The 13256-nt window shown below is 39.6% G+C and overlaps 1 protein-coding gene across 1 annotated transcript; it reads left to right on the forward strand.

The window, feature by feature from the left end:
* Positions 1–742: 742 nt before the first annotated feature.
* Positions 743–12236, forward strand: aldh7a1 (aldehyde dehydrogenase 7 family, member A1). Its single transcript, XM_052116035.1, has 18 exons — positions 743–956; positions 1339–1392; positions 1496–1561; positions 2310–2390; positions 2461–2584; positions 2689–2821; positions 2931–2975; positions 5630–5707; positions 5812–5909; positions 8617–8658; positions 8742–8836; positions 8960–9044; positions 9127–9233; positions 9766–9882; positions 9957–10054; positions 10145–10218; positions 11816–11891; positions 11966–12236. The coding sequence occupies exons 1-18, from the start codon at positions 747–749 to the stop codon at positions 12018–12020; spliced, it is 1638 nt and encodes a 545-aa protein (XP_051971995.1). The 5' UTR covers positions 743–746; the 3' UTR covers positions 12021–12236.
* Positions 12237–13256: the final 1020 nt, after the last annotated feature.

Raw genomic sequence — 13256 nt, forward strand, 5'->3', positions numbered from 1 at the left:
ATATTTAAACGATAATAAAATTATTAAAAAAAATGAGATATTAACTGACAAGAGATTTGAATGTTCAATGGAATATTGTAGTGTTCAAGTGCCCACTGGAGGAAGAATCAATTTAATTTTGAATGGAATCTGTGTTTAGAGTATTAATTATGACACAAAATGTATCCCATAATAACAAAAATTAGTGGCGTTAAACAATGAAGCGTAATACAGTATGTTGACTGTTTTATGTGGGTATATGTTACGTATATTTATCATTCTTTTAATTTATTCTTTTATGTATTTATACATTTTTAATACATTTTTGTCACAATTGTAATCATTATAACGAATGAAAACCATTTATCGAGAGAGGAATCGCATTACAAATGTTTTGTAGACGATGGTTTCGATCCTTCGATCTCTGGTTTATGGGCCAAACAAGCTTCCGCTGCGCCATTATAATACGTCAAACCTTAATTTGAACCTTATAAATCCTAGGTGGATAATAACAGTGTGTCAACCTATAGGAAATTAAAATACAATACAATACAAAAATGAAATATATTAAGAGAAACATAAACCATGTAATGTGCAATAATAAGAATGAATAAGGTAAGAAGGTTTGAAGAATTAGACGTAACATAAAGTTACATTTTCGATATGTTTTTCTGCATAAAGAAATGTGATTTTTCTTAAGGGGGTGAGTCTCAGTCTGACCAATCGGATAAGACGTATATCACGTGACACTGGACGTGCTCGTGCAGATGTCATTCATGATCATGCAACGTATGCTGACGCTGAGATTCGCGCGACTCTTCACTGTAAGGAGTAAACTCGCGCTGAGTTGTCGACCCGCCGCCGTGAACATGTCCACACTGCTCATTAATCAAACACAGTACAACTGGTTAAAAGAACTAGGCCTTAACGAGGACAATGACGGCGTTTATAACGGCTCGTGGGGAGGACAAGGAGAGGTAAGAGGATCTCACGCGCATGGCGCGCGCTAAATATAGTTCAACCGTACGAACTTCATTACTGCATGATGCAAAATGCACGTGTATTCGTTTATTGTCATTCATAGTCGTGTAAAGGGTCAGTTTAAACCTATTTATGCCTAAAAAGTAAACGTTTAGTAAATTAGCGGCAACAAGTAAAATGTTCTGACAGCAGTTTCCTCATGAATGATGAGCGAGTTCAGACGGTTCACATCGCTGATAATAGTTTACACTTTAAAGTGATGCAATCAAACATTGACTAACTGTGCGAATGTAAAACATGCTCATGTGGTGTTAGATTGACATTTGGGTTGTTTTAAACGACTAGAGAGTGCAGTTGAATATGTTTTCTTTCCTTCAGGTGATCACTTCATTCTGCCCCGCCAACAATGAGCCCATCGCCAGAGTACGCCAGGTAAAGATTACTGTGTACTTCACTAAAAACCACTTTATTAAAGCGAAAACTCATATTGAGAGTCATACTGATCTCTGAAGTTGAGCATGTTCTCTTTAAACAGGCTACAATGGCAGAATATGAAGAAACCGTACAGAAAGCAAGAGAGGCCTGGAAAGTTTGGGCTGATGTAAGTTTTCACAAGATAATCAATAAATCTTTTACATACTACCAGCCAAAGGTTTGACACACATTGTCATTATTATTATTATTATTATTATTATTATTATTATTACAAATGATAGAATAATGATTATGTCAATGACTTGAATTTGTTTTGTTTTGTCCGGATCTATTTAATTATTCAAAAATACATTATAAATGTTATAATACATTTTATAATTCATAAAGACATCTTTATGAAATGGCAAATGTTGTTCAGGTCATGTGGTGTTCTAAGCTCAAATTCATGATGTTTGTAAAAAACATGTTTTACCTTGAAATGTTTTTTTTTTGTTTTAAATGAATTTAATAAAACGTATTTAAGGATTGTATTTTATACCTTTTGCTTGATGGTAACACCACATGACATTTTAAAGTCATTTAATATTTTCTAAAAAGTTTAAATATTCTACAAACTCGACAGATGTGTTTTAAACTAGATTTTGAAAAGATTTCTTGCTTATCTCCTTGGACCGCCTTATTTTGCAAAGATGCTTAACACAAATGCAAGTAATTATGTTCTGACTAAAACATGTGAAAAACATTAACACACTTCACAGTGAAGAAATGCATACATTGGCACAATGAGGGTTACGTGAATGTTTTTGAGGTCAGAAGATATTAAACATGATGAGAAACAATTCAGTCAAGTGTGTATTTCAATACTGTACATGCACCATTGAACATTTGTCCTATTTTCCAAATGTGTAATTCAGATTCCTGCTCCGAAGCGAGGTGAAATCGTCCGTCAAATCGGTGATGCTTTGAGGAGGAAGATTAAAGCTCTGGGTAGTTTGGTAAGACTGTGAACAACACACTGATGAATGTGTGAAAGTGCAGCACTGTGACGCGTGTGTGTGTATACAGGTGTCTCTAGAGATGGGCAAGATCTATGTGGAGGGTGTCGGTGAGGTGCAAGAGTATGTGGACGTGTGTGATTATGCTGTGGGACTGTCACGCATGATCGGAGGACCAATTTTACCCTCTGAGAGTGAGTGACACCTGTTCAACCATTCAGTTCTGTCCGAAGATGCAGTAATGAACTCTGATAAACCGTGCCGTGTAAGTAAAGTGAATGTTTCTGTGTGTTTGTAGGGCCGGGTCACGCGCTCCTCGAGCAGTGGAATCCTGTAGGATTGGTGGGAATCATCACAGCGTTCAACTTCCCGGTGGCAGTTTACGGCTGGAATAACGCTATCGCGCTCATCTGCGGCAACGTCTGTCTCTGGTTGGAGCTCGATAGACACCTCACTTTTCTGATCGCTTTTAACGGTTTAAACTTGTACACAGAGTAACAGTCTAGTGTTTGTTAATGACTAATACTTTCTTCTTGACAGGAAAGGCGCTCCGACCACACCGCTCACCAGTGTCGCTGTCACAAAGTAAATGTTATTCATTAATATTTTTATCCAAAGTGACTTATTAGGGAGACGGGAACATGACAATCAAAAGAAAAAATACAATTATATGTTGTACAAAGAAAATGAAACCCTGTTTTAGGACCTTTAGGTGTTTTGAATTGTGATGTTGTTTTCATCACAATTCAGCAAATTACTGTCCAAAATTCTCATTGCTGTGACGTATCCGGCTGTTTAACTTTTGATGATTCTCATTACTGTAATTCAATTTTACCATACTAGTGTGCTTACTAGGGGTGAACGATTAATCGAATGTGAAATCATGATATAATGTGCTATAGTCAGACGGCACAGGCTGTGATGTAATTAAATAAATAGTATGCACATGCTGCTCTACCTGTATGTGGTCAGCTCCGTTCTCTGTAGTGTTACACTTAATCAAAGCACGCATGAGGCTAATGAGCTGTGTGCGTTATATTTACAGCACTCTAGATTCACTATTGGCACAGTTGTAAAACTCTAAATATGCTTGGCTGCTAAGTTACTTTCCAAATCTACAGTAACGTCATAGCAGCGGACAGAAGAGTGAATGAGAGCATTTCTCTGCAGTAAAAGGCCATTGTCAACTCAACTACCTCATTTAGTTTAGTACAAATTGCAATCATAATATTAAAAGAAATTCGTTTTTTTTTTTCTTTTTTTTTTTTTCAAATTGTTCAGTACTAATGCCAGTGACCAGATGATTTGTGAAATATGTTGCTAGCTATAGCACTGTTAACATTAAATGTAATCACAATTTTAGGTTTTAAAATAATTTTTGATAATGTTTGTAATAAACTCGGCAAAAAAAAAGAAACATCCCTTTTTCAGGACACTGTATTGTAAAGAAAGATGCCCAGGGTCCCTTTTCATCTGAGTGAACGTGTCTTACCATGCGTTCAGAACAGAGGCGGCGAGAGCATCAAAATTAGCTCTGGCTGCCTTGCCAACAACGCAATGGAAGATTTGTGGCCGCTCTGACGTTCGTTCAGAATGCTTTGCTTTGTGAACTAGATTTAAAGGGGCCGCAAAACATCCAGACATGTCACAAGTAGCGTATATCCTCATGAAATCTTTTAATATATAATTTTATAATATCCACTTCAACTCACCTGGCACACCAACAATTTCAGACACCAATTGTAAGCAAACAGGGACTGATCATATATTACGGGAAAACCTGCCACGGCAATAATACGTTTCTCCTCTTTGTCTTCGGAACAAATGTTTGGTGGGAATCAAAAATTACATGGAGTGGTGGTGGCGTAGTGGGCTAAAGCACATAACTGTTAATCAGAAGGTTGCTGGTTTGATCCCCACAGCCACCACATTGTGTCCTTGAGTAAGGCACTTAACTCCAGGTTGCTCCGGGGGGGATTGTCCCTGTAATGAGTGCTCTGTAACACTGCAATGTGTTAGGATAAAAGCGTCTGCCAAATGCGTTAATGTATTACATGGTTGTGTTCTCTAGACTTCGCTAGAGCAGAGCACTTCTATACTCCAATAGGTACACAGTGCTACAGGGAGACAGGAAGGACAGCTGATCGTCCTCGCAGTGGCAGACCACATGTAACAACATCTGCACAGGATTGGTACATCCGAATATCACACCTGTGGGACAGGTAAAGGATGGCAACAACAACTGTCCGAGTTACACCAGGAACACACAATCCCTCCATCAGTGCTCAATCTGCCTGCAATAGGCTGAGAGAGGCTGGACTGAGGGATTTGAGGCCTGTTGTAAGGCAGGTTCTTACCAGACATCACCGGCAAATATGTCGACATGGGCACAAACCCACCTTCGCTGGAACAGACAGGACTGGCAAAAACGAGTCTCTGACGAATCGCGGTTTTGTCTTTCCAGAGGTGATGGTCGGACTCGTGTTTATTGTCGAAAGAATGAGCGTTACACCGAGGCCTTTACTCTGGAGCGGGATCGATTTGGAGGTCGAGGGTCATGGCCTGGGGCGGTGTGTCACCGCATCATCGGACTGTGCTTGTCATTGCAGGCAATCTAAATGCTGTGTGTTACAGGGAAAACATCCTCATCCCTCATGTGATGCTCATCCTGACATGACCTCCAGCACGACAGTGCCACCAGCCATACTGCTCGTTCTGTGCGTGATTTCCTGCAAGACAGAAATGTCAGTGTTTTGCCATGGCCAGCGAAGAGCCCGGATCTCAATCCCTTTGGGCATGTCTGGGACCTGTTGGATCGGAGGGTGAGGGCTAGAGCCATTCTCCCCAGAAATGTCTGGGAACTTGCAAGTGTCTTGGTGGAAGAGATGGGTAACATCTCACAGCAAGAACTGGCAAATCTGGTGCAGTCCATGAGGAGGAGATGCACTGCAGGACTTAATGCAGCTGGTGGCCACACCAGATACTGACTGTTACTTTGATTTTGACCCCCCCTTTGTTCAGGGACACATTATTTACACATGTTAAGTTTTTGTTGAAAATAAAAGCACTTGAAATTGAGAGGGGGTTTCTTTTTTTGCTGAGTTTATAAGATGGTCATTTATATAACTGGATAAGCATTGTTTGTGACCGTCTTTAGTTTATCTAGGATTTGTAGTCTCTGTGCTTGTGTTTGTCAGGTCTGCTGTCAGATGTTCATAAAGTGTGTGATTTTGTTGTAGAATTGTTGCTGAAGTGTTGGAGCAGAACAATCTTCCTGGTGCCATCTGTTCAATGACGTGTGGTGGTGCAGACATCGGGTATGATTTAAAAAATGAAAGGGTGTGATTTCACTTCATCTCTAGTAAATGCACATCAAACCAAAGCCAATCTTACCCCTCTCTCTCTCTCTGTCTGTCTGCAGCACGGCCATGGCTAAAGATGAGCGGGTGGGTCTTCTGTCATTCACTGGCAGCACTCACGTGGGCAAAGAGGTGGCCATGATGGTACAGGAGCGCTTTGGTGAGTTTTACTTGCATGATCTTGCATTTACAAGCATCACACAACATAATCGCAACATAGATTGTCTTTATCAGTAATCAATCATGTCAGTATTTTCATTTATGGTTTCGGAGGATATAAGCAGCGATTCGTCTGCTCCTCTGCATGTGAAAATGATTTGACTCCTGAGTATAAAGTGTTTGTTTATATGACCGCAGTGTTTAATGGTTAAGCCAGGATTTTGTGGTTTCAAAGTTTTTTTTCAGGGATTCAAACTGAACGAATTAATGAATGTTACACTTGTATATAATTGAAGTCAGAAGTTTACATACACTTAGCTTGATGTCATAAACTGATTTCTTAACCACTTCATAGATTTCATATTAGCAAACTATATTTTTGGCAAGTTTTTTTAGGACATCAACTTTAAGTAATTTTTCCAACAATTGTTTACAGACAGATTGTTTAATTTTTAATTGACTATCACAATACCAGTGGGTCAGAAGTTAACTGTGCCTTTTAAGCAGCTTGGAATATCCCAGAAAATGATGTCAAGTCTTTATGCAGTTAGCTTCTGATAGGATAATTGGAGTCAATTGAAGGTGTACCTGTGGATGTATTTTAAGGCCTACCTTCAAACTCCATGCTTCTTTGCTTGACATCATGGGAAAATCAAAAAAAATCTGCCTGTGGATAGAAGTGTGGACATCCACAAGTCTGGTTCAAACTTGGGGGGCAATTTCTAAATGCCTGAAGGTACCACGTTCATCCGTACAAACAATTGTACGCAAGTATAAACACCATGGGACCACGCAGCCATCTTATGGCTCAGGAAGGAGATGCATGTTTCTTGGAGATGAACATAGTTTGGTGTAAAAAGTGCAGATCAATCCCAGAACAACAGCAAAGGACCTTGTGAAGCTGTTTGAGGAAATGAGTAGATGAGTATCTATATCCACAGTAAAATGAGTCCGAGCATACCTCAAGTTGTGGCAAAATGGCTTATGGACAACAAAATCAAGGTGTAACAAAGGTTCAGGTTGGGCAGATAAAGGTGGAAGCGGGAACTGATTTCCACAGTTCACGAGAGTCAGTTTTATTCACAAATAACCAGCAATCACTGTACAGCTTCACTCAAAACATAAGATTGCTTTTCAGCATCACTCAAACAGTCCGCTTTTCAGCTTCACACAAGACTCTCTCTTAGGGAACAGACACAAAGACTGTGGTCTGCCTGTCTCTATCCCCACTCTGTGAACTGGTCGTCTTTTTATCTCCCCCGACTCGCTGTGAACACAGAGATGGTAATTGGTCACATTTCATCTCCGGTGGATGTCCTTACCACTTTCTCCTCAGTCGGGTGCTCCACCATGCCCTCACCTCCACACAAAGTATTGGAGTGGCCATCACAAAGCACTGACCTCAAATTTGTGAGCAGAACTGAAAAAGCATGTGTGAGCAAGACGGCGTACAAACATAACTAGGTTGCACCAGTTCTGTCTGGTGGAATGGGCCAAAATTCCAGCAACTTCTTGTGGAAGGCTACCCAAAACATTTGATCCAAGTTAAACAATTTAAATGAAATGCTACCAAATACTAACAAAGTGTATGTAAACTTCTGACCCACTGGGAATGTGATGAAAGAGATAAAAGCTGATATAAATAATTCTCTCTATTTTAAGAATGTGAAGTGTCAGGATAATATTAAAGTAGTTACCGAAGACAGGGAATGTTTTCTATGATTAAATGTCAGGACTTGTGAAAAACTGAGTTTAAATGTGTTTGGCTAAGATGCAAACCTTTAGGCGAAATTCACTATTTAAATCGGTCGCTTTTGTTATTAATGTCGGTCCGGAGAGTTTTTTAGGGGGTGATTTTTATTACAGTAATGGCAGATTGCGCGCTTCTGCAGTGGAATGGACTGTTTATTCTGAAGAAGCGACACTTATGAAACATTGTGTTTGTTTACACAACTGGCACAAATCATTTGTGAATAAGAAACTATTGACCGACTGAACATGAGTACATTTAAACTATGTTGCAAAAGAGTTATGATTCTGTAAATGTGATCGACATCCATACATTACAGTGAAGTGAGGATGTTATTGTAACTATTGCGTTTTATTTATTTTTTGTTTTTGTTGTTGTTGTTCTGCTCTGTTCAAAAACGGAAGTAAAATTATTGATCGCTTTATCAAACACTGCATAAAGTTCTATATAGGAAAAACCAGTTTAGCTTGTGAACTGTGTGTTTTGACGAATTGGTTGAATCAAAATGATTCAAAGGACTATAAATGCTCATTTGACGCCACCAGCTGGCATCTCCAGAAATGGAGGCAGGTCTCGAGCCACTTGGATAAAATCCCCACTAATAAAAAAATGAAAAAATTAAGTTGTGCGCAATTATGATAAATGTGTTTTTTTATTTTTTTCCCTTCAAAGAAGACCAGCTTGTGCTCCTTTTTTTTGTTTTCATGTGTGAAACGGCAAGTACTCCACACCAAGATGGCTTTTATTTTTGCAAAATTGTGCCGTTAATTTGCTGTACTTCATTCGGTCTTTTGAAATGGGTGCTTTTAGCTTTATTCTTTACAAATATCCCTAAAACCACGCACATGGGCCTATTATTGTCTCTTGAGTTTGAATCCCTGTTTTTTTTTTTTTTTTTAAATCTGTTGTCATGTAAAATGCAAATAGTAATTTTGTATACTTTTTATTTTTTTTGCAGGTCGTCAGCTGCTGGAGTTGGGGGGAAACAACGCCATCATAGGTGCATTTAATGAGTCTTGATATTTTGAATCATTCATAGCATGAGAAACTGTGTTTAAGGGTTTTAACGCTGTTGTGTTTTAGTGTTTGAGGATGCTGATCTGAATCTGGTCGTGCCGTCTGCTGTCTTTGCCTCTGTGGGAACTGCTGGTCAGCGCTGCACTACTACCAGAAGACTGGTTAGTGTAGTGTACTAATAATAAAGCACTCAGTGGCTGCATTACACTCATAGGAATATTCCTCAGTTTCTTGTTATTTACTCATTGATAATGTAATCCTGCATCTATGTCCTGTTGAATTAGATGCTGCATGAGAGTGTTCATGACGTGGTGGTGGAGAGAATCAGTAAAGCGTACAAGCAGATTCGTATTGGTGACCCCTGGGACCGTAAGTTCATTCATCAGTAATGTGATGTGTGTCTGTATTAAAAGTGTGTGTGTGCGTGCATTAACTCTTGTGTGTTCAACAGCAAGCACTCTGTATGGTCCACTGCACACCAAACAGGCTGTTGAACAGTATCTGTCTGCAGTAGAGCAAGCCAAGAAGCAGGGTGGCACTGTTGTGTGTGGAGGAAAGGTAACAAACAGAATTCACTGTTTAAGTGTGTGTGTGTGTGTGTGTGTGTGTGTGTGTGTGTGTGTGTGTGTGTGTGTGTGTGTGTGTGTGTGTGTGTGTGTGTGTGTGTGTGTGTGTGTGTGTGTGTGTGTGTGTGTGTGTGTGTGTGTGTGTGTGTGTGTGTGTGTGTGTGTGTGTGTGTGTGTGTGTGTGTGTTCAAGTCTCTGCTGCTCCCTCTATGTTTGAGAATTGTTCCACCGGCTCAGTGTTTCTCAATAGAGATGAGTGATGTACCTAAAATACTCGCAGTAATTTCCATTTATGATATTCAACATTTGCTGTCAAATCCCTTTTTTAAAGGGGGGGGGCGGCAATTGTTTTCATTAAATATTTTTGAATAATTGAATTATTCACGTGCATCGTCATTTTCCCTAATGAAATGAAGTAAAAATCTATAATTATCAGGTTATGTTTTTCACACCATTTTGTAAAACCATGTTTGCAAGATTTGAGTTTTCAATGTTCTGGATTGATGACTGATTGTGATTGGCAGATCATGGATCGCCCGGGTAACTATGTGGAACCTACAATCATCACTGGACTGCCACACGATGCTCCTATAGTGCATACAGAGACATTTGTGCCCATCCTATATGTGCTCAAGTTCAAGGTAAACCTCTCCACACTGGTCTTATCTGCACACACAGTCAAATGACATGATCAATAATACTTGTGTGCTTTCAGACGGAGGACGAGGCATTTTCCTGGAATAACGAGGTGAAGCAAGGGCTCTCCAGCAGCATCTTCACTAAAGACATGGGCCGAGTGTTCCGCTGGCTCGGGTATATCTCTATACACCAACTGTTTGACTGTCAAACTGAATCTTATTTTGGAAGTGTCCTTGATCACATGGTGTGTTTTTCTAACTGCAGACCAAAAGGCTCTGACTGCGGCATTGTGAACGTCAACATTCCCACCAGTGGTGCTGAGATTGGAGGAGCGTTTGGTGTGTATACATTGCATTCTGTAGCAGAAATGTACTTCAAGTAAAATCAAAGAACAAATGAATGTGAGGTCATTTAGAACAAAATCCATCCAAAACAAAGTTTTTTTTAGTTTGTTTTGGTGATTCGAAACTGCTTGTCGGTGAACTTTCAAGAAAACTTCTTACCAGCTGCTAAACGCCTTAATACTGCCATTGTTCCACAACATTGGTGGGTGTGACCTAGAGCGCCATCTGCTTTGGCATCAGCATTTTTAAGTTTCCTTCTTACTCCGTCGAGATCAGTCAACTGCAACACAGCGAGTGGTATGCAGAGTTGTTGAGCTGGTGCAAACATACATGCATGTGCAATCATTTGCGTAGAGATAATTCCCCTGAGCACTCATTCGCTCTGTTTCACTCCACCCAGCAAGATCAAGAGTGCAAAAATGCATATAAAACATGAAAAAAAAAAAACTGAATATCTTATATTTCTCAGTTGTAACTAGTAGTAAAATAATAATGGGCTACTGCGTCTCTCGCTCGAGTTTGCAACATTCCGCTGCTTATTGGACACTTGATGGCTACACAGTGAGCCAAGGAAGTGCATTTCTACAGCGCATCTCTAAAAGTGATGCGATAAAAAAAAAGAAAAAAGGCTTCTGTTAATAATCCACGAAGCTGTCCACATTGCAAGCTTGCAATATTGGAGCGATCTAAATTCTGCTGTGACTATCATCGAATGAATTGAGGATTCTATTGTCACTGATAACACATGGTTATGTAAAATGTTTGTGTTTTCCATGTTGTCTGTGCATCTCATATTAAAATGCTCCTCTAAACATCTTGCCAGCAGCACCGCGGGTGTCCAAATGTTTGCAAACTATACTGTTGCTCGGCTGTTTCGATGCTAAACGAGAACGCATGGGCTGTTCACACAAGACAAGTCCTTTCATTCAGAAACATTTAGATGCTAGATAATAAATAAACTTTGTACAGTCTTAAAAGTGGCACTCTTGCCATAGGTACACAAATACAAGATTGCCCACAAGTCTACCTCAGGCATATAGGAATAAACAAAATATTGACCTCTAATGAAGCCAGTTTTTGTCTTTTGAATGCTTTAATAGTCTGCCATATTAACTGAATTCTTATTCTCATCTCATTCTTCGTTTACGGGCTTTGATCAGCAAATATAGATGTATCGTGATATAATGTAATCAGTTGACTACTCTTATACACCATTATTAATCTAAAAGCCAATAAAAATGTTTGAAAACCAATAAGCCATTTTTTCAACATCTGGCCAAATGTGTAGTTCTGTTCCGGACCAATCTGGCTTATTTGACACTGTTACTGTTGCTTTTTTCAATTGTGGTGCAACAAAGTTGGAATGGACTGAGCAAGTGACCAATCGTGAATCGCCATTCCACCAGCACAGATGGCAGGCAATGGTTTTATGGTACAAGTGTAAATGCTACTGGAACAGTTACTCATCATATTTAGAAGTGTTCGACATGGTGGAAAAGATCCTTCTCTGTTACTATTCATTGACAAGACTGTTGGTAGATTCTGTAACTGACACCTAACGGTCACTTCGGTTAACTGTGTGTACACACAGGTGGTGAGAAGCACACAGGAGGAGGCCGTGAGTCCGGCAGTGACTCGTGGAAACAGTACATGAGGAGATCCACATGGTGAGTTTCAGTGTCATAAGTGTTCAAACTCTTTGTATTGAGTCGATGATCTGACATGCCTCTGTCTTCTGCAGCACAATCAACTACAGCAAAGATCTGCCATTGGCCCAGGGAATCAAGTTTGAATGAAATTCTCCATGTGAATGGAGTCAAACACTAACTGTTTATGTGTAGCTTTAGTTCTAATTCTGTTTCATCCATTTGTACTTGCATATAAAATAAAACATAGTCTGAGAAGCTCTTTGACCATTTTATAAGCACTTACCCATATTGCCCTGCAACAAACAGTTTTTTTTGTTGATGTTTTTTTAACCAATAAATCAGGCTTCAGTAAGACCAGGACTGGCCGAGTCTACATCTGTCCACTTTTTATGAAACGATCTCATTAGTGCTCCACATAATTCATAATCTCTTTGTATAATGAACTGCTCCACTATAGTTTGGCTTAAAGGGGAGCTAGATGTGACAGCCTCTTTTTGGTGACACTTTTTTTTAGGGTTTGTGGTAAGGATTCGGTTAGCCTGTAACCATTATTTAAATACAAACAACATCCTTTCTGCAAAAACTGGGCCGACGTAAACCACTGCCTCTTCAAGCCATTCTGATTTACCTAGAGCTGCAGATTAGACTGAACTTGCAACACTTTTGACCTCCACTGTTCCCAGATTCGGGGTTGAAAACAACACAGTAGCACACACACTATACACACTTTACAGTGTGAATATTAAATGATATAATGACATGCACACTATGACATACAATTAAGTATTTACATGATAGGCTTATGCAGTTGTTTAGCTTGAGGGCTACTTTTAGAAAGTGCAGGGTTACCAGATCGAATGCAGCACTATGATCTGAAAGCACTAGAAGAGAAATGCAGCTGTGATCAGATGATAAGAGTAAGTCATTTGTAACTGATACGTTTTTTGTTTTGTTTGTAAAACCAATCATCATTGCATACCGGTGTAATTTGTCAATGACAGTGTACAGTAAATGCTATTACATGTGAATATTTTAGTCCACAATTACTGAATATGCAGTAAGCAAACATATACACTCACCTAAAGGATTATTAGGAACACATACTAATACTGTGTTTGACCCCCTTTCGCCTTCAGAACTGCCTTAATTCTACGTGGCATTGATTCAACAAGGTGCTGAAAGCATTCTTTAGAAATGTTGGCCCATATTGTTAGGATAGCATCTTGCAGTTGATGGAGATTTGTGGGATGCACATCCAGGGCACGAAGCTCCCGTTCCACCACATCCCAAAGATGCTCTATTGGGTTGAGATCTGGTGAGTGTGGGGGCCATTTTAGTACAGTGAACTCATTGTCATGTTCAAGAAACCAATTTGAAATGATT

Source organism: Xyrauchen texanus, chromosome 43, assembly GCF_025860055.1.
Source record: "Xyrauchen texanus isolate HMW12.3.18 chromosome 43, RBS_HiC_50CHRs, whole genome shotgun sequence".
In the NCBI taxonomy this organism is placed as follows: domain Eukaryota; kingdom Metazoa; phylum Chordata; class Actinopteri; order Cypriniformes; family Catostomidae; genus Xyrauchen; species Xyrauchen texanus.

Excerpts from the sequence above, each read along its gene's own strand:
- aldh7a1 (XM_052116035.1), top strand. The coding sequence starts at position 747 with ATGTCATTCATGATCATGCAACGTATGCTGACGCTGAGATTCGCGCGA. Across the intron at positions 2,976-5,629 it reads ACCAGTGTCGCTGTCACAAA|AATTGTTGCTGAAGTGTTGG; the intron begins GTAAATGTTATT and ends ATTTTGTTGTAG. Across the intron at positions 10,219-11,815 it reads TGAGATTGGAGGAGCGTTTG|GTGGTGAGAAGCACACAGGA; the intron begins GTGTGTATACAT and ends GTGTACACACAG.